Raw genomic sequence first — 27,307 nt, 5'->3', positions numbered from 1 at the left:
GGAGCTATGGACTTGAACCCTTCTGTTCAGGTCCTGCCATTAACTGTATACTTTTCCTTAACATTTGATCTCCCAAAGTGCAGCATCTTACACTTACCCAAATTAAACTCCATCTGTCATTTCTCCTCCCATATATGCTAGTGACCAATATCCGCCTATATCCTTTGACAACCTTCTACACTATCCACAATGCTACCAATCTTTGTATCCAATCAGCAAAGGTCCCAGTACAGATCCACTTGCCACGGCCATCCAGACTGAAAAACATTCCTCCACCACTACCCTCTGCCTTCTGTGCACAAGTCAATTCTGAATCCATGCGGCCAAGTCACCATGGATCCCATGCATCTTAATCTTCTGGATGAGCCTACCATGAGGGACCTTGCCGAAAGCCTTACTAAAATCCATGTAGACAACATCCACTACTCTCCCCTCATCAATCACCTTTGACTCCTCCTTGAAAAATTCAATCAAGTTAGCAAGACATGACCTGACCTGCATAAAGCTATGCTGATTGTCCCTAATTAGACCATGCTTTTCCAAATACATATAAACTCTATCCCCAAGAATTCTCTCCAATAGCTTCCCAACTATTGACATGAGACTCACCGGACGACAGTTTCCAGGATTGTATTCACTTCACTTCCTGAACAGAGGAACAATATTGATTACTCACCAGTCCTCCAGGATCTCTCCAGTGGCTAATGAGGAAACAAAGATCTTGGTCAAGGCCCCACCAATCTCCGATCTTGCTTCTCTCAATAGCCTGGGGACTTAGCACCTTAATGCTCTTCAAGAGACCCAACACCACCTCTTTCTTGATCTCAAAATGCCTGAACATATTAGCATGTTCCATATAAGTCTCACTATCCTCCACATCCTTCTCCTGGGTGAGTACCAATGCAAGGTATTCATTTAGGATCTCATCGACATCCTCTGCCTCCAAGCACAAGTTCCCTCCTTTATCCTTGAGTGGTCCTACTTTCTCCCTAGTTATCCTCTCGTTTTCAATGTATGTATAGAATGCCTTGGGATTCTCTTTAACCTGGCTTGCCAAGGTCATTTCATGACGCCTTCTTGCTCTCCTAATTCCCTGCCTGAGATATCTCATGTTATCTTTATATTCCTCAAGGACCCTGTCTGATTTTAGCTTCCTAAACCTTACATATGTTTATTTTTTCCTTTTGACTAAATTTACAACCTCCCTCATCATCCAATCCTTGTCCTTCCTCCTTCCTGAAACCTGCCAGTCCTGAACTCTCATTAGCAAATCTTTAAACAATTCTCACATGTCAAATGTGGACTTGCCTGATAACAGCTCCCCCCAATTAACACTCCCTAACTTCTGCCTTATACCAGTGTAGTTTGCCCTCCCCTCAATTTAGTGCCTTGCCACAAGGACCTGACTTATCCTTATTCATAGCTATTTTAAAATTTAATGAGTTGTGAACACTGTTTCCAAAATGCTCTCCCACTGAAAGATCAGTCACCTGGCCAGGATCATTAGCCAATACAAGATCCAATATGGCCCCTCCTCTCACTGGACTATCTACAAACTGATCCAAGAAACCCACTTGGATATGCTTAACAATTTCTGCCCCATCTAAGCCTCTTGCTCTAAAGGAGTCCCAGTCAATATTGGGGAAGTTGAAGTCACTCTCTATGGCAACTCTGTTTTTACTGCAGCTTTCCAACTTTGTTCCTAATGTCTTGGTGGCTGTTGGAGGACAATACTATAATCCAATCAGAGTGATTGCACCCATCTTATTTTTGAGCTGTACCCACATTGCCTCAGTGGATGAGCCCTCCAGTATGCCCTCTCTGAGTGCAGACATAATATTCTCCCTGATCAGTAATGCAACTCCTCCATCAATTTTATCTTCCTCTCTATCTCGTCTAAAGCAACAAAACCCTGGAAAGTTGAGCAGTCAGTCCTGTCCCCCTCTCAACCAAATCTCTACAATAGCCACAACATCATAGTCCCATGTACTGCTCCAGGTTCTAAGCTCATCTGTCTTACCTATAATACTCCTTGCATTTAAATAAACACACTTTAGCACATTAGTACCATCATGGTCATTTACCTGTCTTTGCCTGTCCTTTTTTCCTCATTTACTAATCCAAGCAGCTACCTTCCCCTCAATCCCTCAACTTGCTCCACCAGCCCCCGAGGTAGGACAGTCTAATCTCCGCAGTTATAGCGGCACCTTCTCTTCCACTTGTTCTCCTCCACCAGCCCCCGCCACTCCAGTTTAAACTTTCCCGAATAGCACTAGCGAACCTCCATGTGAGGATATTGTTTCCCCTTCACTTTGTAAAGATCCCTCTTGTACAGGGCCCTGACCCAGAAGAGATGCAACAACCCAAGATCCTGAGACTAGGCCCCCTGCACCAGCTCCTTAGCCACGCATTTATCTGTCCTATCCTTCTATTCCTTGCCTCACTAGCATGTGGCACTGGCAGTAACCCAAAGATTACTACCTTTGGGATCCTGCTTTCCAGCCTCTTTCCTAACTCCCTGTTCTTACTGTGAGGGACCTCATCCCTCTTCCTACCTATGTCATTGGTACCAATGTGCACTGTGACCTCTGGCTGCTCAGCCTCCCTCTTCAGAATTTGAAGCAACCACATAGAGACGTTCTTGACCCTGCCACCGGGGAGGGAAAACACCATGCCGGAGTCTCAAATGTAGCCACAGAAACACCCACCTGTGCCCTTAAGTAGACAGACAGTCTCCAACCACTAGTGCTTGCTTGGATCTTGTCCAACTCTACTCTCCAGCAGAGCCAGTGTGGTAAGTTAGGCCTGGCTGCTGCTGTTATATTCCTGACAGGCTATCCATCCACACACACCCCCCCCCCCCCCCCCAAACAGTATCCAGAGAGGGGAATAGCTACAGGAGGCTCCTGCACTACCTGCCTGTCTCTCCTGGCGGTCACTCATCTACCTGTCTGAACCTGTGATGCAAACACCTTTCAGTAACTAGTATCTATCACACTCTCTATACCCTGTATGCTCCTCAGTGTATCCGACTACCTTTCCAACTGAACAACGCTATCTGAGAGGAGCTGCAGCCAGTGGCACTTCCTGCAGACACAATCGTCAGGGACACTAGACTGCTCCCTGATGCCCCACATCTGGCAGAGGGAGCACACCTCTGCCCTCTTTACACTAAAAAAGATAAAATATCCCCAAAATCTATCTACTCCTATTCAAAGTTTTCCAGACCAGGATCTTTCCAAAATAAAACACAAAATTTCTTAAGATTTCTATATAGAGTGAAAATCACATTCTGGCTATTTCATTTGACTGCTACCTCAAAAACCGAATGAATACATAATGATTCAAGCTATTCATTTTTTCTTGCGGAACTTCGCAGTATGTCTTCAGCACTCCATTTCTCCTGGAAGGTCCTGTCTCAGTGTACTGTGGTGATGCTATCTCATGTAGCAGGAGACCAATGTTATTCCACAGGATTAATTAAGTAAAGAGAGGCACTAACCTGCCAGAATAAATATCCCGTACAGTCACTGGGGAGAACACATGGAAACACTGGAGGTCGCTACAAACTATAGCCATCCATGTGACTTAGCAAAGTTAATTCTCCCACAGACAGTGATTTGTTCAAGGTACATTTTCCATTGGTCAGTGTCAGGAACAAAATTCGTTTCATTTTTAACATGCCTTTCCCAGGTTTGGATACAGGGGCTAATTGCAGTTCTCTCACACACATTCTGATTAAGGTTATTTAATTCAGCACTGATCTGGAGTCTGTTCCACTCAAAGCCATACCACACACTGTAATTGCTCACTTCAACTATTCACACAATGAATCAAATGCAACTGTTTTTTAAAATTTTATAGTTTCCCATTAAATATGTATGCAGAAGGAACAAATCCAAATATACATATTCCTTGTGTACAAGTATACTGCAATTCTACTGAAAATCACTTTTTAGCTTTTGAAAAAAGAAATCAAACTTATATTTGCCTTCCTTCCTGAAAAATCTCAGGACTCCATACTAACCTTCAGGATCCAGCAGCTTCTCAATGCCAAGATGCTGTTTGGCCACGTTGAAGGCATGATCCAGTCTCTCATTTGCCGACTGTAGTTTTGCCACATCCTTCCAATCAAAGAGGTCAGGTCTGCAAGTATAACAAAGCAAATTAGGAAGTCAATCTTAGTTGTTATTGGATTGGAATCAATTCCACTTTAGGAAACTACCTATTAATAGAATTTAAATAGGTTAAAACTTTGGGGAATCGCTCTAAATTGTACATTTTTTGAATCCTCAGTCTTGAGTTTTAAATATCACAGTGAAACTGAGCTAGTAAGAATATAGTGGATCAGAATTTGATAAATACTTGAACACAGAATACTGGAGGATGTCAACAGGTCTAGCAGCATTCTTCCTCTCGGGTTACTGTTTTGTTAACAGTTCTGAAGAAGGGTAATACAGACTTGAAATGTTAACTGTTTCTCTCTCCACATAAGTAATATCTTGTTTTTGAAACTTGACTCAGACCTTCGGAGCACAAATCCTTAATTTTCATCTACTTTATGCTAGCTTTCGGAAAAAGTTTGGTGGGAATTGCCTATTGTCTATTGAGTCTTTTTCACAAATGCGTGTTTTCCATATAAACTATTTGAAATAAATGTCCTGGGAGGGTAGTTTTGCACTAAGCACAGAACTATGGGTGGCACGGTGGCACAGTGGTTAGCACTGCTGCCTCACAGCGCCAGAGACCTGGGTTCAATTCCCTCTTTCTTCAAAGACCGCAATTTCCCCTCAGACGTGGTCGACGATGCTCTCCACCGCATCTCCTCCACTTACCGCTCCTCCGCCCTTGAGCCCCGCCCCTCCAATCGCCACCAGGACAGAACCTCACTGGTCCTCACCTACCACTCCACCAACCTCCATGTACAGCGTATCATCCATCGTCATTTCCGCCACCTCCAAACGGACCCCACCACCAGGGATATATTTCCCTCCCCTCCCCTATCAGCATTCCGAAAAGACCATTCCCTCCATGACTCCCTCGTCAGGTCCACACCCCCCCATCAACCCAACCTCCACTCCCGGCACCTTCCCCCGCAACCGCAAGAAATGCAAAACTTGCGCCCATACCTCCCCCCTTACTTCCCTCCAAGGCCCCAAGGGATCTTTCCATATCCACCACAAATTCACCTGCACCTCCCCACACATCATTTACTGCATCCGCGGCACCCGATGTGGCCTCCTCTATGTTGGGGAGACAGGCTGCCTACTTGCGGAACGTTTCAGAGAACACCTCTGGGACACCCAGACCAATCAACCCAACCACCCCGTGGCTCAACACTTCAACTGCCCCTCCCACTCCACCAAGGACATGCAGGTCCTTGGACTCCTCCATCACCAGACCATAGCAACACGACGGCTGGAGGAAGAGCGCCTCATCTTCCGCCTAGGAACCCTCCAACCACAAGGGATGAACTCAGACTTCTCCAGTTTCCTTATTTCCCTTCCCCCCACCTTTATTCAGTCCCAACCCTTGAACTCAGCACCACCTACCTAACCTGCAATCTTTTCCCTGACCTCTCTTCCCCCACCCCCACTCCGGCCTATCACCCTCACCTTAATCTCCTTCCATCTATCGCATTTTCAACGCCCCTCCCCCAAGTCCCTCCTCCCTACCTTTTATCTTAGCCTGCTGGACACACTTTCCTCATTCCTGAAGAAGGGCTCATGCCCGAAACGTCAATTCTCCTGCTCCTTGGATGCTGCCTGACCTGCTGCGCTTTTCCAGCAACACATTTTCAGCTCTATATATTCAAATGGTCAACATCTTGGAGAATGGGACAATAATTTTTATCATTTCTGTTCAAAACATACTTGTATTCTCCTCTGTACAGAACATTTTGCAGCAACAGCTTAAACAAGACACCTGCTTCTAATACTTTGCCTTGAGTGAATCATGCAGCACTGTTCACTCTCTGCTTCTGCCTGCAGAGATACTTCAAACATTCCCTTAATGGCTTCCAATGATGGAACAGCTGGCAAAGAACTTATCTCCTGTTACTATATGCCTTGGCACATTGGTCTATCACAAGAGAGCAGTAGGTTTTACTTTTGTGCATTGCTTCAAACTATCAGCATTAATCCAAGAAGTAGGGAGTTGGTTGGACATACTCTACAAGTACAGCAGTACATAGGCATCATTGGTGTTTTATTTTGGAAAACAGGAAGGGGGTTAGATTAATAAAACTCAGCCAAAAAGTTACTGGATTGGAAGAAAACATGATACCATGCAAATGACAAACATAATGAGTTGTTCAGCAAGACGAGGTACTCTTATCAATATTGTATTAATTAGATTGACTCAATTTCACATTCATCATTATGTCCATTTTATTTTCTTAAAACAATTTTTTGCTCATTCCCTCAATAGGATCACTATTTGCTGTTGGCATGTGTTCGTGGTTACACTTAACACACAACACTTCATCCACGTAGCTTTCTGATATCCTTCTTTCCCCATATCCCTAACCACTACCAACAAAATATATTTTATTCATCAAATTTGTACATGCAATTCAGGATCAGATTCAATGATTGAGAGGTTTTAGGTTAAATGACACAATCTGTGAAATTTGTTCCAAGTTTTTTTTTGATGTGAAAAGAATTACCAGCAATTTGCATCACACTGTAGTGTTAAAAGGACTTGGACATGACTAATTCCACCCAAGTCAGCAAGTTAGCAGTGTTTGAAAGGTACAGTAACAGAAGTGGCAACAATCTGTTAATAAGTAAATTTGTTTAGGATTCACAAACAAAATGAAAAATTGCTGGAGAAACTCAGCAGGTCTGGCAGCATCTGTGGAGAGAAAGCAGAGTTAGTGTTTCAGGTTCAAACCTGTTTTTTTTAAAGTTAGAGTTGATGTTTGACAGCAATGTTCTCTTTGTACCAACATGAGATGCTGGTTTCTCAAAAACTGAAGCCCAATGCTTTATATCCAAGGTTCCCATTCTGTCAGTGGATCAAACAATAACTGCCACCATTTACACCTGCAAGGTCTAATCGCCAAGTAGACTTCCAGATTAGAGGCTATAATTTTTAGTTCTGGCACTGTGAGCCTGTGTTTTCACCTTTATTACAAGAGCATTGCTTTGCTATTTTCCCCTTTCTGCTGTAGTAAGACACATGGTAACAATCCCTTGTTAAATTGTTCCACAGATTTGACATTAAACATGTTAACCATTCATTCTGGGCTATATTAATTATCACTGCAGTTACTGATTCTGATTATGCAAGCAGTCATTGCCTACTTTGCAGAAGAAAATATTGAAAAGTTATAATACCTAAAGTCTTTGCAGAAAATTTGCAAATCAATGAGAACAGCAGGTTTACCCTAAATCAAACCCTAGTATAACAAAGTGAAACACCAATTCAAAATTAATTTTTCAGGAAATGCCCAAATTATCAAAATGCTGTCTTATATCCTATGAAAATTAGTCACAAAAAAAACTAGCAACTTAATTGAACATCTCCATTAGCACACAGATATAAATATGCTATTCACCTATTGCCTTTTCCTTTCATGCCAACCTCACAGGTGCTGTTGTCTATCCTGGTACACCTACCCAATGCTACCCCAGGTGAAATCCCAGTGCTGATTTTCACTGGGAGAGAGAGAGAGAGAGCAGGTGACCATGCAGGTTAACCCCAAGCAGGTCTGGGTCTAGTATGCTTTGCAATGTCTCACCTCCATATTTGTCACCGCAGTCTTGGCTGGCTGAGAGACAACAGTGGTCAGGTGGCAGGGACTATATTAAAGGCAGGCACTGATGGGGAGAAATGATGCTTTTTTTTCCCTATCTGGTGTTGTGAAAGAAAGAGCTTTTATTCAAGTCTTTCAAAATGCATTTTTTAAAAAAGAAGTTTGCTATTGAAAACAATGAGTGTTTAAGCCATACAAATTGAAAAGGCTGCAAAACTGATCACTGTCACTTCTATGTTAGCTCACCTCAACACGTGATGTTTGGTGTGCATGCTTTCGATGGGAAGTTTATTAATGCAGAGGACCACAGGTCAAAGTTGGTTGTGATATCATCCAAATAAATAATATTTTAACACTCAGTGTCGAGGTACGAGCTTGAATAATGGCAACAGGGCTGATTCGAAACAGGCTTTCACCACCTGGAGAACTGTAACCCCACCACAAAGAAACTTTAATGGCTAGAAAGAGAGCCAAGCAGTAAACAACCATGAGAGACAAAGACAAAGCAGAAGGCAAATGAAACTTAAACAAATTCACCCAAGTGTTTACATGTTCCAGCCTGTGTTTTCCAAGCAAATGTCAGCACAGGTATATTAGAATGTGTTCTGCAACATGTATTATATCCCGGGAGAGCAGGGCTCAGCTGAAACATGCCTGCACCAGAAGATTCCTGACATTCATGGCAGTCTGACTGAGACCTTCACACCCTGCATGGCATAAAACCACTGTCCTGTACAGCCCGAGCACCTATGTTCTGCATCATTTCTCCATCTCCTCTTCCATGTCCCCTTCTGATGTGTTGTCATTTTCCAGAGTCTCTCCCACTATAAGTTCCACAGTTCTCTAGACAGCCATGTTATAGAGAGCACAGAAGACAATCATAATAATAGAGTCAGAGTGTCAAATGGCACAGAAAATGTCCTTTGGCCCATCCAATTGATGCTAATTCCACTTTCCCTACCTGGCCCATAGCCTTGGATGCTATGACATTTCAAATGCTCATCAACATGCTTTTTTAAAAATATATAAAGATTGTCATGTCTCCCAACTCTACTCCTCTTCCAGGCACCACATTCCAGGTTCCCACTACCTCTTGGGAAAGCAACTTACTTTCCTCAAATTCGCTCTAGCCCTCCTGCCCATCACTTTGAAATTACGTTCCCTCATATTGACCTTTCAACTAAGGTGAACAGCTGTTTTCGCCCTGTGCTTCTCATGAGCCAACAACAACAGTCTGCCGTGCTAAACGTGACTGGTCCATACACGGGATATTCAGCTTCAAAATGCTGTAAACATAAATGCTCAAATATTAAAATGCTGAAGTGGTTATCCGAGCAAGTAGATGGCTTTGTTTGCAACTTGTCTGCACCCATGTGTGAGACTCCTCCAGAGTGGTGAGCAGCCATTTCATCAACATGTATCCCTCACTTCTCAAATTCTTTCATGAACTTTAGGAGTTGAAGTGAAGAACTAGGGCAGCAAGGAGTGCTGGAACAAGGTGCCATTTAAGTGACTGAATATGTGAAGAAAGCTCTTGCTGCAGAAGTACAGCAGCTAAATTTTGCAGGAGCAGAACTCCTTTCTGTTGATGGATTGCAACAGCCAGTTACTCAGTGCCTTGATGGCCCCAGTGTGTAAGCAATGATCTTCTGTGTCTGGGGTAATCTAGCACTGGAGGAGAAAGCCTCTGTTACAATGAGGTCACACTTATCTGGAATTGAAGATGCAGAGCAATACCTGCAAATCAGGCTTTAGGGACCTGTAAGATTCAAGAGTGTGCTACCATCTGGGAGATAGAAGGACCAGAAGCAATGAAGCTCAATGATACAATGACTTCGGTGGTCACTGGCAGAGCATGGTGAGCTATGGAAGTGTGAGATAAAAGCACACCTATATTTGACCATCTGCCTGAAGAGGCTAGGTCTCTTGCAATGATATATTATGTTTGTCTCCAAGAAACTTAGTTAGTGTTTGTCAATCCTATACTGAGGTTATAGTCTCTGGATCATCTCTTCTGTACTCCAGACCCTTAAGGTCTAGAGGAGGTGTTGCCCCTCTGGGCCATGCTTCTTCCGCCAGCTCTCTGGTGTCAGGTGATGACCACAACAATCCTGGACAGCCTTGCCCTCTGCTCTATGTACCGGAGGAATTGGGGGGGGGGGGGGGGGGTAAACAAGCCACTACACAATCCAAATGCTCACTGCCCACTGTACTCAACCTGCACTTCATTGATGGCACCTTTACCCAGCATTGGAGGAAAGTCAGCTCAGCTCTCGGACAAAACTATTCCTGAGGATAGCATTCGAGATCCAATCACCTTCAGCTGCTTTATCAATGACCCTTCCTCCATCACAACATAACATTCAACACCATTTGCAACTCTGCAGCTGCTTCACATCATACAAATACCAGGTAATGACCATCTCCAGTAAGAGACAAAGTAACAATCGCCCCTTGACATTCAATACTACTACCATCACTGAATCGCCCACATCTTGGAGGTTATCAATGACCATAAATTGAACTAGACCAACTATGTCAATATAGTGACTACAGAGCAGGATCACTGTAGCAAGTTACTCACCCCCTGACTCCCCAAAGGCGTGTCTGCCATCTACAAGATGCATCAGGAGTATGATGGAATACTCTCCACTTCCCTGGAAAAAAGTGCAGCTCCATTATCACTCAAGAAGCTTAGCACCATCTGCACAAAGCAGCCCATCTGATTGATACCACATGTTCAAACATTCACCCCTTGATGCTCAATAATAGCATATACCCTGTCGACAAGATGGACTGCAGCTTTCACCAAGGCTCCTTCAACAGCAGGGTCCAAACCCATAGCATTACCACCTGGAAAAAAAACAGCCAGCAGGTACATAGCAACACTACCACTTCCAAGTTCTCCTCTAAGCCACACTCCATCCAGAAATATATCACTGTTTCTTCATTGTCCCTGGGTCAAATTCCTGTAACTCCCTGCCAAATAACATTTTGAGTGTAATCACACAAAATAGAGCTTAGTGGTTCAAGAAGGCAGCTCCCCATCACCTTCCCAAAGGTGATATGAGGTAGTCATAAATATTGGCCTCAAAAGTAACTGTCTAGTGAGTTACTTGCTGCAGTGTCCCTGGCCTCTGACCTGCTCTATAGTCACTGTATTGACATAGTTGGTCTAGTTCAATTTCTGGTCATTGATAACCTTCAAGATGTGGACAATGGTAGTAGCATTGAATGTCAAGGGGTGATTATCACTTTGTCTCTTACTGGAGATGGTCATTACCTGGTATTTGTGTGATGTGAAACAGCTGCAGAGTTGCAAATGATGTTGAACATTATGTTGTGATCCACATGCTACTGTGGATATGAACTGTTGTGAATTAATAATTTAAAAATGGACAAGCCCCATCTGAGTTAATCACCTTTTTAAGGAGCACAGCTAATTTGCTGAGTTCCCATCGTTTACTGATTTGTCTCCAGACAATGCATGCAACTAATCCAAAAAAATCACATCCTCACTTGATAGGCTGTTAAATTAGCTTCTTGGCCAACCTTCCCCTGCAGAACCAATGTGAACATGGTCAGCACCAGGAACACAATGGAGGGAGCTGGAACACCTGTCTTTTAGGCTCACATGCTCCTCTGTTTCTGCTGCTGGTGAGAACTAAAGTTCCAGTATTACAAAAGAAACTCTCAAGTATTATTTTCTCTGAATTTCCTTCAGAAGCAGTCTCTGATTAATAGGTTCAGAAGGGCTGCAGAATTCAGACAGAACTAAAAACAGTGGACAGGACAGGAGGTTGGCTATGCCTGCAGTTATCTGCTAATGTTATTAAAGGCCTCATGAGTTGATTGTCTAATTGTTAACTAAGTTGGATCTCAATTACCAACAGATTTCTGGCTCCCTCTGCAAATCTGAATGCCAAGAAACTGTAGAATCAGGCAGTAATCGGAGTTCATTATTCACCTTTCAACAGGAGCCAATCAACTTGATAAATAAACTGACTGGGGAAAACTGAGTGGTTGGATCCATTCCAAACAAATGTTCAAATGGTACTGACATAGGTCAGGTCAAATGATATCCAAGGTGCACCCTCATGGAGCATCTATAGTCCACTTGAAAGCAAAACATCTTTAATCAGAGCAAATATTGAAGATTTAATATGCTTGGCTCCCTTTGAGGGAGTTTAATATCTCTCAAAAAAAGAGACTACACTATTCATTAACTTGGTCCTAAAGCAAGGCAAGAGGTTAAACAGCCTTATCAACCAATGCACTGCTTTGCAGAGTGACTAAGGTTTCTGATGTACTTTGTGGATTTCTAGTCCATATAGCAAATGCCAATGTGTCAATTTTTCAACACTACGAAATATTTACAAATACAGTATCATATCACATATACATACTGGGTTCTGTGCTTACCAAGTGACTGCAATTATATACTGATTGCTGACTGACTGAAGACAACATCCTCATTCCAGTACACAGTGATTGAAGGTGTGGCAGGTACTTTTGCACTAGAATATCACATATGATGATACATAACTTTCTTGAAACTACATGCCTGGCTGATTTGGAACCTATGCCTCAATGTCATAATCCTCCAGTTCCCTGAAAAGAATGGGAAATATTTCGCCGATAAGCATGTAAAAGGATTCTTTTGATATATTGTCTATACATTGATTCATGGGTATAGGACATGACCAAATCTGGTATTTATACTCTGACCAGGACTTAACAGGTAGCTTCACTCTGCGGTATGCTGTTCTCATAGATGGATACTTATCATTTATCATAAATTGGTGGTGGTTGTTGCACAGCATCATATTTTTGCTATCACAACATTGTTGCTATCTGAGTCTGTGGGTGGTTGATGAAATGCATTTTGAACATGTTAACTATTTCTTTGTAAAACTTGCCAATTGCTTATCAGAATGTCATGTGACTGAGGCTTGATACAACAACGTACTTGTATGATGTTTGACTGAGTGAGTGACTGAGTGAGTGAGTGAGAGTTTAAAAATCCCAAGCTCTTATGTTTTGTCCTGGTTTAAATTGGGGTCTCTGCATGCTTACTGATCATGGCAGTACACTATTGTCATCCTTCTTTCTGCTGAGACAAAATATCTCAATTTATGAACTGTGTGGAAAAAACTTGAAGAACTATTGGTAAAATGTTTGGATTAAACAAAGTTTTACAAAAAATTGAGATCAATTTGATGCTATCTGCTGACTTCAGAATGTCAAGAAACATTTTTATTTTTTATCCTTAATTACTGTAAAACCTGTTTGGGAAAGATCATGTGCCCTGAATGGGTTGCTCCCTAGCAACCCTTTCTGGTCTTGGTTTTGTCTCTGTACACTTCTGAAAGAAAAAAAAGGATAAAAAAACCTCCAAAGTTTGCAATAAAAGAAAACTTGTCTTCCCAAAGTTCCACCTTGGGTTGAGGTATTTAGGAGGAGAAAGTGAGGACTGCAGATGCTGGAGGTCAGAGCTGAAAATGTGTTGCTGGAAAAGCGCAGCAGGTCAGGCAGCATCTAAGGAACAGGAGAATCGATGTTTCGGGCATAAGCCCTTCTTCAGGAATCGGAAGTGGGTTGAGGTATTTAGGAACATGATTTGAGATTCCATATATCAGGATCTTGACTACTTTGCAAACTCTGACTATTTTTCAGATAATGGGAATCAGCCAGAATTTCAACCAAGGTGAACCTCCCTGGAGGATCTTCTATCAGTTCACTGTTGTCAGCAGTTCGATTTCATCAATAAGAAACCCAATGTATTGACAGAATTTTTCAACTCATGGAGGAAATGAGATTTGATTATCAGCATATTCCTCCCCTCACAGTCATAACATTTCTAACATGTGATTGGGTGGAGAGAAAATGGGAGAGAAGAACTGTAGAAATTAGTCTTCCAAATGTGAGACCTGCAAGCAAGGGAAACCCAGTGACTTGAGGAGTAGTCCATAGACTTAACTGAAAGTCTTAGCAAGTGGCATTACATTTAATGATCATGGCTTTTATGCTACAAAGAATGCATTTTGAGACCATTCCAGTGTAGGCAGTGAGAAGAGGTGGTAATATTTTGAACACTCCATTTCCTGTACACATCTTGGAAGGGTGTACTACAGACCGTCATTAGACACAATTTGTTGAGGTGCGCCACACAAACTGAATGTATTGATCAATTGCTCAACAATACTTGCCTCTGCAGGGACATTAAAAAGAAAAATGTGGCTCAGAAAAACGTGGATGCATTGCAGGCAGAGTCAAGAGAACTTATACTGGGGAGGAGAGAAATGACACACATTACTACTTGAGGCCAGATTTTCCATGGATCATGCAGATCGTTATGCCATTCCTTTGGTTTTACAAAACAAAATACCTGTAGTGTTTCTGACAGCAGAATCTGATCAAAGCTCCTCAGAGCATAAAATATTCAGGGGAGGGAAAAGTGGGTCCCTTTTTTTTGACTGTACCCAGCTGCCACAAATGTGAAGGTCCAGCAAAGATAGTCACTTTGGCAGCTGCTGTCAAAGGCCTTACCATGTCAGGCAATTGTGAGACTTGGATACTGAGAGGACAGGGTGCCAGCACACAAGGTAACCAGCTGAGTGATGGGAGTGTATGGGGTAGGTCAGGATCAATCAAGTCAAGTTGTGTGAGTGATGCTGGATCCAGAGGCTAAGGGGTGGGGGGGGGGGGGATGGAGAATAGGGGTTTGGAGGTGGGGAGAAGAAGGGGATTGGGGGGGGAGTTGGGTCAGGATCCTGGCTGGGGGGTGTGGTGCAAGTGCTCTGGCAGATGTGTATTTGGGGATGTGCAGGGTAAGTTGGGGGTCAGCTTAATAGTTACTTATGAGTTAGGCCACATTTTTGAAGTTTAAGTAGTTACTCAAGAAAGGTTAATGAACTTCAGCAGAACTCTCTGTATTCTCTAATTTAAAGGGAGACTTTGAGAGTTTCAGATGCAATGGAACCTTCCAGCGGAACTTTTAAATTTGCCAGGCAATTTCTTCAGAGTTGGTGACAAAGAGTAATCTACAGGGTCCCCATGCTCAACTCCCATCTACATTTCAAAAATGATTGTTTAACCATCACAAAATCGCTATCTTGGTCTTCACCATGTTATGGACCAGACCAGACCCCCTCAAAATAGACACGAACATTTTCTTATTTTTAAGTCAAATGGAAAGTGCCTTGTTCCAGAGACACATGCAACTGGTCAAACTACTCAACATTAAACATAAACACAATTTATTTAAACACTATAATTAAAATACAAACAAAAGAAAGAACTTAGAATAATTTAACTCTGTTGGAAAATTTAACCAAATAATACATACAGTAACTGTTACTAATGAACCGTTCCAATATCGTAACACCCCCTTGTCAAAGAGGAATATTCAGAAAAACTGATTTCACCCAGTAGCAGAGAGAAACGCCAGCTTCTCACTGTAACCGAGAAAGGGAAAATATAGCTTCTATTTCTTCAGGCCCACAATAGCAACTGCTTAAATCTAAACCCAAAAACTAAAAAAACCAGAAAGTCAGTCTGGCATATGAGATCTATCCACATCCAGCTCGGCAGCCTTCATCATTTCAACTTAAAGAAAAACCCAAGGGCTCGCAAGCTGTTTACTTCAGCGGTTTTGGTACACGATTGGTGCCTCTGCCTTACAAAACTCTGTTTTTAAAAAAACCATGACAAATAACCTCTCAAAAGCCACAGTGTCGTCACAACTGATCAAAGAAAGAGACAAGAAATCTCAGAACTAGCAGTCCATGAGTCTACAGAGAAAAAGGAATTGAAGGTAATACTGGAGAAATTAATTGAACTGAAGGTTGGTATATCCCCAGGGGTGTTAAAAAGATGGTTATGGAGGTAGTGGTTACATTGATGATCATCTTCTACACATTCTATAGATCCTGGAAATGGATTCTGTACATTGGAAGGGAGCATTTGCCATGTCATTATTTAAATAGGGAAGGAGAGAAAGAATAGGGACCTGTTCAGCTTACTTCAGTGGTAGGGAAAATGCTAGAGTCCATCATAAAGCATATGATAAATGGACACTTAGGTTATAACAGTTTGATTAGGCATACTCAGCAGAGATTTGTCAATGAGAAATAATGTTTGACAAACCTGGCACAGGTTTCTTAAGGACATTATGAACAGAATTGATTTGCAGAAATCCCTGACAGGAGGTTTGCTCAAAAAACATTGCCTGTAAAGTGCTCTGGATTGTAATCTCATTTTTCACACAATCCATCTCTCACTCTTTCCTTCCATTATACTCTATGATCCCCAAATGTACCTTAATTGCACTTCAAGCACTCTTCCTTACAAAAGGACAGTTAATCATTTCCCAGTTTCTCCATCTCCACTGTATTTGTGCAATGTTAAATTATCAGACCATCTTCTGGTGTTATAGAGTCATACAGCTGTACAACATGGAAACAGACTCTTCAGTCCAACTTGTCCACACCGACCAGATATCCCAATCTGACCAAGTCCCATTTGCCAGCATTTGACCCATATCCCTCTAAATCATTCCTATTCATGTACCCATTCAGATGCCTCCAGGGAAAACAGCCGCAGCCAATTCAGCCTCACCTTGTCCCTCACCCTCAACACTCCCAGTGACTGACAGAATGGTCAAAGGTACCTGATTGATTTCATGCAGTAGAACTGTCATCCCTTCTTTTCCTTTTCCAGAACCATGAGAGAGTTTCCTTGTCCTCATCATCCATCCCAACAACCTTCATGATGATTGGATCATTGGTCATATTTCCATAACCTCTAACTGCATACTATTTGTACACCCCTCCCCTTTCAACTCTCCAAGGAGATTTGTTTCTTTCTGTAACTTTCTAATCCCATCCAATGGGACATTTTTAAGTAAGCTCAAGAGATGGCACACTTATCTTTGACCCACTTCCCTTCTGACCTTTAAAGCCCCAGGCAACTCCTTCACATGGATTCCTTTCCATTTTGTCTCCTTCAGCATAGTATAGTATAATAATCTAACTACTGACCCTTGATATTCAATAGTGCTACCATTACTGAATTGTCTACTATCAACATCCTGGGAGTTACCATTGACCATAAATGCAATTGGATTTGCCACAAAAATATACTGGCTACAACAGCAGGTCAGAGACTCAAAGTCCTGCAGTAAATAACTCGCCTCCTGACTCCCCAAAGACTGCTCACCATCGACAAGGCACAAGTCAGGAATGCGATGGAATACTCCCCACATGCCTGGATGGGTGCAGCTCCAACAACACTCAAGGAGCTTGACATCTTCCAGGACAAAGCAGCCCACTTGATTGCCACTACATACATAGCAACCACTCACTCCACCACTGGCACTCAGTAGAAGCAGTGTGTACTACTTACAAAATTCACCAAAGATCCTTTCGTAGCATCTTCTAAACCTACAATCACTTACATCCAGAAGGACAAGGACAGCAAATACATGGAAACACCACCACCTGCAAGTTCCCCTCCAAGCTATACACCATCCTGACATGGAAATATATCACCATTCTTTCATTGTTGCTGGGTGAACATCCTGGAATTCCATCCATAACAGCATTGTTGGATTAATGCAAATACAGTTAAGGACGGTAGACCAACTCATCCCACACGGATTCTGGACCACCTTTAAACCAGCAGAGTTCGGACCCGAACAGGACAAACAGTACAGACTACAGATTCAAAAACACCAGAAACAGTTCTCCTTCAAGATCCTCTGCTCCATGCTTGCAGCAATGTGCCGGCACCTAACCTCTCTCCAGTCAGCTGAGGGCCACACTCTCTCAGAACTGCAAAGGACCCACTCTGTACTACATCCTCAGGAGAATTCATACTCTCAACGAACAGTATTTCAACTCCATCTCAAACATCAAAAACTGTAAGTACAACAAACTTTTATCGACCCACCTCCATAACGAGTGCTCCTCAAACATTCCAGAAGATTCCCCCGGCCTCTGGAACTGCTCAGATGCCATTAGCCATGCAGCTGGTGCAGCTGCCACCCCCACGCTGATTGATGATGTCACTTCCACCCCCTCAGCAAACGACTCACCTTAATCCCCCTCCGCGCATGTATCAATGTATTTAATACACGCCGTGACGTCGAACACTTCTTCCGCTGCCTCCGCCTCCGAGCTTACTTTCACAATCAGGACTCCCGCCCACCTTCCGAGGACCACTTCGCCCACCTCCAACACACTGCATCCACCTGGACACCCAGCGCTGGCCTATTACCCGCCCTCGACCTCTTCATTTCCAACTGCCACCAGGACATTAACCGCCTCAACCTGTCTACCCCTCTCCCCACTCCAACCTCTCACCCTCACAACGCGCAGCCCTCCAATCCCGACCTCACCATCAAGCCAGTAGATAAAGGGGGCGCAGTGGTAGTCTGGTGCACTGACCTCTACACCGCTGAAGCCAAACGCCAACTTGAGGACACCTCTTCCTACTGCTCCCTCGACCTTGACCTCACCCCCATCACCAAACCATCTCCCAGACCATACAGAAGCTCATCACCTCAGGAGGTCTCCCACCCACAGCTTCCAACCTCATAGTCCGGGAACCCCGCACTGCCCAGTTCTACCTCCTTCCCAAGATCGACAAGCCTGACCACCCTGGCCGACCCATTGTCTCAGCATGCTCCTGCCCCACTGAACTCATCTCTACCTATCTCAACGCTGTCCTATTCCCCCTAGTCCAGGAACTCCCCACATACGTTCGAGACACCACCCACACCCTCCACCTCCTCCGAGACTTCCGTTTCCCTGGCCCCCAACACCTCATCTTCACAATGGATATCCAATCCCTCGACACCTCCATCCGCCATGACCAGGGCCTCCAAGCTCTCCGTTCCTTCCTCTCCCAACGTCCCCAACAGTACCCTTTCACCGACATTCTCATTTGTTTGGCCGAACTGGTCCTCACCCTTAACAATTTCTCCTTCGAATCCTCCCACTTCCTCCAGACCAAAGGGGTAGCCATGGGCACATGTATGGGCCCAAGCTATGCCTGTCTCTTTGTTAGCTACGTAGAACAGTCGATCTTCCGTAATTACACCGGCACCACTCCCCACCTCTTCCTCCGCTACATTGATGACTGCATTGGTGCCACCTCATGCTCCCGCGAGGAGGTTGATCAATTCATCAACTTCACCAACACATTCAACCCTGACCTTAAATTTACCTGGACCATCTCTGACACCTCCCTCCCCTTCCTGGACCTCTCCATCTCCATTAATGACGACCAACTTGACACCGACATTTTTTAACAAACCCACCAACTCCCACAGCTACCTGGATTATACCTCTTCCCACCCTACCTCCTGCAAAAATGCCATCCCGTATTCCCAATTCCTCTGCCTCCGCCGTATCTGCTCCCAGGAGCACCAGTTCCACCACAAAACATACCAGATGGCCTCCTTCTTTAGAGACCACAATTTCCCTTCCCACATGGTTAAAGATGCCCTCCAACGCATCTCGTCCACATCCCACACCTCCGCCCTCAGACCCCACCCCTCCAACCGTAACAAGGACAGAACGCCCCTGGTGCTCACCTTCCACCCTACCAACCTTCGCATAAACCAAATCATCCGCCGACATTTCCGCCACCTCCAAACAGACCCCACCACCAGGGATATATTTCCCTTCCCACTCCTTTCCGCCTTCCACAAAGACCATTCCCTCCGTGACTACCTGGTCAGGTCCACGCCCCCCCCACAGCCCACCCTCCCATCCTGGCACCTTCCCCAGCCACCGCAGGAATTGCAAAACCTGCACCCACACCTCCTCCCTCACCTCCATCCAAGGCCCCAAAGGAGCCTTCCACATCCATCAAAGGTTTACCTGCACATCCACTAATATCATTTATCGTATCCGTTGCTCCCGATGCGGTCTCCTCTACATTGGGAAGACTGGACGCCTCCTAGCAAAGCGCTTTAGGGAACATCTCCGGGACACCCACACCAATCAACCACACCGCCCCGTGGCCCAACATTTCAACTCCCCCTCCCACTCTGACGAGGACATGGAGGTCCTGGGCCTCCCTCACCGCCGCTCCCTCACCACCAGACGCCTGGAGGAAGTACGCCTCATCTTCCGCCTCGGAACACTTCAACCCCAGGGCATCAATGTGGACTTCAACAATTTCCTCATTTCCCCTTCCCCCACCTCACCCCAGTTCCAAACTTCCAGCTCAGAACTGTCCCCATGACTTGTCCTACCTGCCTATCTCCTTTTCCACCTATCCACTCCACCCTCCTCCCTGACCTATCACCTTCATCCCCTCCCCCATTCACCTATTGTACTCTATGCTACTTTCTCCCCATCCCCACCCTCCTCTCATTTATCTCTCCACCCTTCAGGCTCTCTGCCTTTATTCCTGATGAAGGGCTTTTGCCCGAAACGTCGATTTTACTGCTCCTCGGATGCCGCCTGAACTGCTGTGCTCTTCCAGTATCACTAATCCAGAATCTGGTATCCAGCATCTGCAGTCATTGTTTTTACCCAGTAGAGGCAACAACCATCGAAATCAGTCATTCAGTCAGTCATTTTTCTGATCTCAGAAGTGTGCAAATTAATCCCATTTGGTTGTAAATTGTTGTATTTCAAAGTGCTTGCACTACAGCACATGGATTGCAATGGTTCAAGTTGTAGTGCAGCCCACTATCAACTTCTCAAAGACAATGAGGGACAGACAATAAAAATATAGCCCATGAGTGAATAAATAAAACTTCGCTGCTGGGAAGCAGTCTCTTCTATAATGAAGCACAGATCAGGTGATTGTTTTACAGTACACCTTATCTTTCAATTCAGCACTGTACAGCTTTCCAGACTTCACATGTAGTCTAACAATCTTGGATCATAATTTCTGCCGTTTCTTTTTCGCTTTTTTACAGTTCGTTTTGTTTCTGAACAGTTATTGATAACAATTTTATTATTTCCTAGCTCCTCTCGAGTCATCTTCTTTTCATTTAACATTTTCCATTAACATTCACATTTGCCGTGCACCATCATCCCATTTGTCATTTCCGTCTCGATCTATTAGGCCTTCCCTTTTGTTCTACCCATTTCCCAGCCTTTGTAATTGCTCGAAAACCATGACATATCTAACTTTTCCCATTTCTGGCAAAAGGCCATTGCTCTGAAATGTTAACTCAGTCTCTCTCTCACCAAGGTTATCAGACCTCAGGAGTATTTCCAGGCTCATTTTGCTTTTACACCACAGAGGAATTGGATTAATCCAAATGCAGATACTGACAGTAGAGGCAGCAATCATCAAAATCAATAATTCAGTCATTCTCCTGATTTCAGAAGTGTGCAAATTCATCTCAGTCAGTTGTAAATTGCTACATTTCTAAGTACGTGCACCCGGAAAAGTGAAATGTGATATCATTATTCACTCTGAAATAAAATAAAGTTAGTGAAACAATAAATGCCTGTTGGATTTGTTACTTATTCCGTCTTGCCTTCCATATTGCTGTCTCACCTCTCTCCATCCCCCCACTGACCTCCCATTTTCCCTGGCCTGCTTAAAAACATTCACCTGAAGTGCTCCCAGTTAAAGATTGCTGAGCTGGAGCATTAATTCTGTTTCTCTCTCCACAAACACTGCAACGTTTCTTGAATATTTCCAACATTTTTAATTTTAGGCTTCATGATGTTTTTAAACAAGACTTCTTAATGGGACTATATCAAAACATACCAAAATGACTCATTCCTCAAAATCCAGTACCGAGACTGAGATTTCTCAAAATATTCTGGCACTTCTGTTCGAGCTACAACAGAGAATTAATCAGACTAGCAGAAGGGAACATTGAGCTGAATAATCAATTGCAGGTAACACACTGAACAAGGGATTCAATCAAAGAAAACTTAAATCAATAAGCTAACAGAACCTCGAAGTGCAATTACTGGGGAAAGTATATGCTGAAACCGTGGCAGTGCAATACAGACCCAGGAACAATGCTGCATTCTGGATTTACCATTGTTCTAAGTAAAAGAGTGAAACAATGCCCATGATCAACCGAAGAAGAAAAGACAACATTCAAACTCCTAAAGTGAGCAACACAGAGCTAAGGTGGTTGGTTTTCACAGAAGTTAAAGGTTACTTACACCTTGGTTTCAAGTAGAATCTCTCACACCAAATTTACATTGCCAAAGATTCAACACCAACGTAAAAGTAATGAGCAACCAAACTGCACTTGAATTCAAATGTTTCTTCTCCACCACAACCAAAGTGACCTGTTGCTGGAGTGGAGCCGTTAAAATTCCAATCTCTCCGCTGCAGCTACCAATTCCAACCCTTCACCGAGCATACATGCAGATTGGGGAACAGAACTGCACAAAACAACCACTTGACTTCCCTCCAAAGCTCCTCTCTGCAACTGCATGTGGCGCACAGACAAACAGCACCTGGTGGCATGCTGCATATCTGGCAATTATACTCAAAGCTTTGGGGCAGCAGAACCTGACTGTGTGCTGACAGCAGAGCCATTATTAATATTTAATAAACCCCAAGTGAGCCTTCAATCCAGTTTCACCAGGGCTTACAATTCTGGCTGAACATTGCTTCACATTGGAGAGAAATTACAATAGCAGGTTTGAACAGAATAATTTTTGGAACTACAGCACATTCATGGTTTGTGAAATGGCTCTTCATTAGAAAATATTGCATTCTATTTGTATGCAAAAGAACTAACTAAATCAGACCAATGAGCTGATACTTATGATTTTATGGCTAAGCCTGGGTTGCAGACATTTCTGGAGGGATTGCCACTGTGAGTTCTGTTGAATTTTCTCATAAATCTAAGCAAATGTGTTTCATAAACAAAAACAAAGTGCTGGAGAAACTCAGTTGGTCTGGCATGTAGAGAGAGAAAAAAACATTTCAGGTGCTATGGTAATGGAGTCCAGATTTTCAGAATGTGCAGTTCTCTGTTTTTAGTTTAGCACCACATTTAACATCTAGCCTGTCTCTATGGTATCAGTCATATCCAATTTCGGATTCAGCTTGCCACATACTGTGCCCAGACAACTCGCGATTTGGCAGATACCTGCCAAAAGATCAGCAATTTGCAGTCACACCATCTTTAAAAGGCTGCTGCACTCCCGACTGGCATTACAAAGCTGCTGTCCTACTCAGTGACCATAGGGATGATGTCAGAGAAGAGAAAGATGGCCTGCGATTCTTCAACAGGAATCTGGAAGTCGAGGTCAAGGGTGCAGTGCAAAGGTGAGCATTCCTCTTCCCAGAGGGCTGCCAGAAGAGACCACAATAGCAGGTTCGGCCACCTGCTCTGACCACTCCCACACCAGTAGCAGTGCCAGGAGACACCAAGTCAGAGGGAAAGCCATCTACATCCCCTTAGAAGTTTCCATCCAGGACATTGTAGACATGGCCAGGCCCACCACCTCCTCCCTGGCTGCTGTTCCTCTGACTCTTGCAGGTTCATGCCAAGCAAGGGGGATTTGTATCTGGCATGTCTGGACAGCCCAGACACCACCTCCTCCAGGGTCACCTGACCAATCTTCCAGGGCCCACAGGCTCCTGCCACCCCATCTGTTTAACCCTGGGAGTTCACAAAGATGACGTGGGAGGGAGTGAAAAAAGAAAAGTTACTGAGGGCACCTCGGTAGCAAAAATGACAGTGCACTGTCCATCATTCTGCACTTTTTAAAAAAAATAACACTGCTTTCATCTTGAGGGTGCTGGATCTGGCCCTCCAAAGCAGCCACCAACCTGTCCATTGCACTGTTGCAGTTTTGGCACAATGAAGGCCATGGCTTCTCACATATCTGCCTGCTGCTCCTATACAGCCTGTCTGGGTAGAGCCCCAAATGGCATGGTGCCAGTGTGAGACATAACGTCATGGCCACACACAATGAATCATGGATTAATGTTTGTGGGGAGAGCTTGCTACAGCATCTCAACATTTGGCCCTCCTCTTACAACAGCCCGATACTTTTGCAGCTTCAGAGTTCAGGTGGGTTGGTGTCAATGAGTTGATCAGCAATGCCTGGGAAAGGAGGGTGCAATATATCAGGTTACAGGGTCCCTGGGCAGGTCCGCACAATGCTTTAACCTGTCTACAATGTTCTATCCTTTTAAAATGCCGAACATTAGGGAGTGTCTCCACCCATGCCATCTTTTATCCTACAATTATCCTACCCAGTCAGGACATGGTCACAGACATTTCCTTTCACATTCTGTCGTTTTGGTTCCCAGCATGATGGCAAGTGACAAGGGATCATTCTTTCAGCAATGACTTCCAGCTTCTGCCGCCACCTATTGGCAAAACCTTGAACATACAAATCATTTTCCTGATAGCCCTTCATGTCAACTCCCTGAGCTTCATACCTCAGTGCAATCAGTTCTCATGAGCCTGCACCTGCCCACCTTTCACTGCCAGCCGCTGGTAACGGAGGTAATCATGCCAAGTATGGTCATGCACTGTGGCGCCACCAACCCCCACCCTCGCAACCCCTCCCCCACCCCATGAAACCAGGGTGCTCCTGAACATGGACAGAAACCGCTCCTGAATGACTCCCTTTCCAGACCACATCCACCTTGACAAATACTGTTGCTGCCTTCCCCCCTTCCCCCCCCACACACACACACAATTCTCCATTGTCATCCCAGCCCTGAACCCATTGCTCCCAGCCCTGAAGAATAACATTCAGTCTCTTCCTTCAACACTACTGCCTGCCACTACTAAAATGAAAGGTTTGCAGAAGGAGACTCAGTTTCTAGTGGTGGCTCTCCATCTCCCGGACTGTGTTATTCCTGCCCCTTGGACCGACTGCTTTGGAGCAACAAGACTGACCATGGCTCACTTCTCAGAATACAGAGGCATGATGATCTTTCCAAGATCACCTTAATCAGACATCTGTCCAGGAGCAATCCCTGCACTGTCATTGGTGGATAGCTTTGACTTACTGTGCCCATGACCCCTGACCAACAGATGCCTCCACAGACTTTTGAGAGAACTCCCCTTGACACCCGGCTGTCTGCTCACTGGATGTGCAGTGTGTTTGCTGCATAGATTGCAGGCACATGGTGCAGGTGAGAGGTTGTGGCAGCGTGGCACCAGGGTAGCACTGCTAACCAGCAAGACAAGCTTCCTGGTTATCTATCGGTGTTGGCTGGCACAGCAACCCAGGCGAGGCACGGATGTTGCAAGCATGCAACTAGCCCCGAAGGGAGTGAGCACAGAGAGCTAGCGAGCAGCACAGAGATGCAGCCTGGACGAATCCATCACTCTGCAATTCAAGTTTGTGCTTCCAGAGCTTTCTGCCAACCTGTTAGAGAAGTACCATGATGGTCATGCAAGGAGTTAGAAAGTGCCAAATGCTAATGCCTCTGGCCAAGGGGTGCACGCTGCTGTGGTGTGGGCGTGTACTCTGTGATGCAGCTTGCACTGCGCAACACGGAAATCATTTGGAGTCAGCAGTGAGCTGAATTCATTAGGTACCTGCTTTGGTTTCCAATATCAAGTTTGCTCAATATATTGCTTAATTGGCATGATTGCCAAGATAGGAAGCTGTATATTAAACAGGCAAGATAGCCATTAACAAATTTCCACTATGGTTATACTTTACTGTCTGTCCTTTAAGTGGACAGTACATTGTCTAAGGCTGGTCTCATCTTCTGGATGCCTCTCTTCCTTTTTCAGATAAATTATAATCCTCAAACTGACTTTCACAGTGATAGTTATCCCAGAGATACTTCCCTCTAGCCAAAGCTAGGCATATCTTTGAGCCTTGTTTGAATCCTTGTGAATGTAATCTTTGCAATCTGAGCAAAAGCTCACATTTGCATTCAGTGTGGGCAAAACAGAGACAGGCTGCTTTTGTCCCTGTGCTCACTGACGCACTCTGTCTTTCATCATTCACTCTCAGATTCTTGCAGACTGACCTATTTCAATCCGGTTCAATGATATCTTAGAAAACCCTCTAAGCTGATGCTACAGTGGGTTGCTGGGGACTGTTCCACGCTCAAAACCCATTTTCAAGGCAATGTGAATCTGCTGGACCTTGCGTGAGGTAAACATGCTCATTATCTGCTCACTAGACCCTTGATTTCATTCTGCTTTGGACTTGAATAGATAATTAAAGTCTGACTGTTGACAAAGCTTCTTACTCCTAACACCTTCCTGTGAGACTTGTAAATTCATTAGCGCAGCTCCTCTGGTCAGGTATGAATGTCTTCTTTCCAGTGAGACAAGTCTGTAATTCACCCACTGTTAACGTACCAGTTGATTATAAAATACCCTATTGAGCTTATACATTTGTTATGCTTCAGGAAGGTCTGCTTAAGGTTAAATGAAGTAGGGATTCCGATCATGTGAGTGGTTGCAAATCCTTCTTGATCACAAGCTGAATGGCTTGCTGGTACGCTAACAATGGGTGAATTACAGACTTGTCTCACTGGAAAGAAGACATTCATACCTGACCAGAGGAGCTGTGCTAATGAATTTACAAGTCTCACAGGAAGGCGTTAGGAGTAAGAAGCTTTGTCAACAGTCAGACTTTAATTATCTATTCAAGTCCAAAGCAGAATGAAATCAAGGGTCTAGTGAGCAGATAATGAGCATGTTTACCTCACGCAAGGTCCAGCAGATTCACATTGCCTTGAAAATGGGTTTTGAGCGTGGAACAGTCCCCAGCAACCCACTGTAGCATCAGCTTAGAGGGTTTTCTGAGATATCATTGAACCGGATTGAAATAGGTCAGTCTGCAAGAATCTGAGAGTGAATGATAAAAGACAGAGTGCGTCAGTGAGCACAGGGACAAAAGCAGCCTGTCTCTGTTTTGCCCACACTGAATGCAAATGTGAGCTTTTGCTCAGATTGCAAAGATTACATTCACAAGGATTCAAACAAGGCTCAAAGATATGCCTAGCTTTGGCTAGAGGGAGGTATCTCTGGGATAACTATCACTGTGAAAGTCAGTTTGAGGATTATAATTTATCTGAAAAAGGAAGAGAGGCATCCAGAAGATGAGACCAGCCTTAGACAATGTACTGTCCACTTAAAGGACAGACAGTAAAGTATAACCATGGTGGAATTTTGTTTTGGCTATTTATAGTTAAATGCAGGATAATTGCTGTTTAGACCATAATTTGAATGGTATTTAGGTATTTTGCTTAACATACTAAGCATCTTAAAATAAACTTGAAATCTTTCTGTGTGATCTTTCCAAACAGCCAGTAAAAAGTAAAATAATGCTTTTTTTCAAAACAGCAATTAAGCTCGAAGAGGATTGAGGCATCTTTAGTACATCAGATATGGTATAACTAATTATAATCAACTGAAACTTGATCAACTTTATGGTCTCAATATAACTTTTAAACACAACAGATTGAAAACCAAATGGTCAGTTTCCAAGTCCAGAATAGTCAAAGTGAAAGTGATTGACAAGCAACAAAATTGATTTGAACATAATAGAAGACAAAGAGGAAGGGAACAGTCAAAAAGCAGGGTATAAAACTGAAAAAGTGTGAAGA

The 27,307-nt window shown here is 43.9% G+C and overlaps 1 protein-coding gene across 16 annotated transcripts in view; it reads right to left on the bottom strand.

The window, feature by feature from the left end:
• The window catches only part of dmd (dystrophin), a 1,983,813-nt gene that overhangs the window by 1,367,204 nt on the left and 589,302 nt on the right, over window positions 1-27,307 (bottom strand). For all 16 annotated transcript variants that reach the window (XM_072585000.1, XM_072584994.1, XM_072584999.1 and 13 more), the window contains exon 7: window positions 4,028-4,146. In XM_072585000.1, the coding sequence (XP_072441101.1) occupies window positions 4,028-4,146 (119 nt within the window). The remainder of the gene's footprint in view (window positions 1-4,027; window positions 4,147-27,307) is intronic.

This window comes from Chiloscyllium punctatum, chromosome 15 (genome assembly GCF_047496795.1).
Source record: "Chiloscyllium punctatum isolate Juve2018m chromosome 15, sChiPun1.3, whole genome shotgun sequence".
Taxonomy (NCBI): domain Eukaryota; kingdom Metazoa; phylum Chordata; class Chondrichthyes; order Orectolobiformes; family Hemiscylliidae; genus Chiloscyllium; species Chiloscyllium punctatum.
This window is presented reverse-complemented; position numbering and strand designations above follow the sequence as displayed.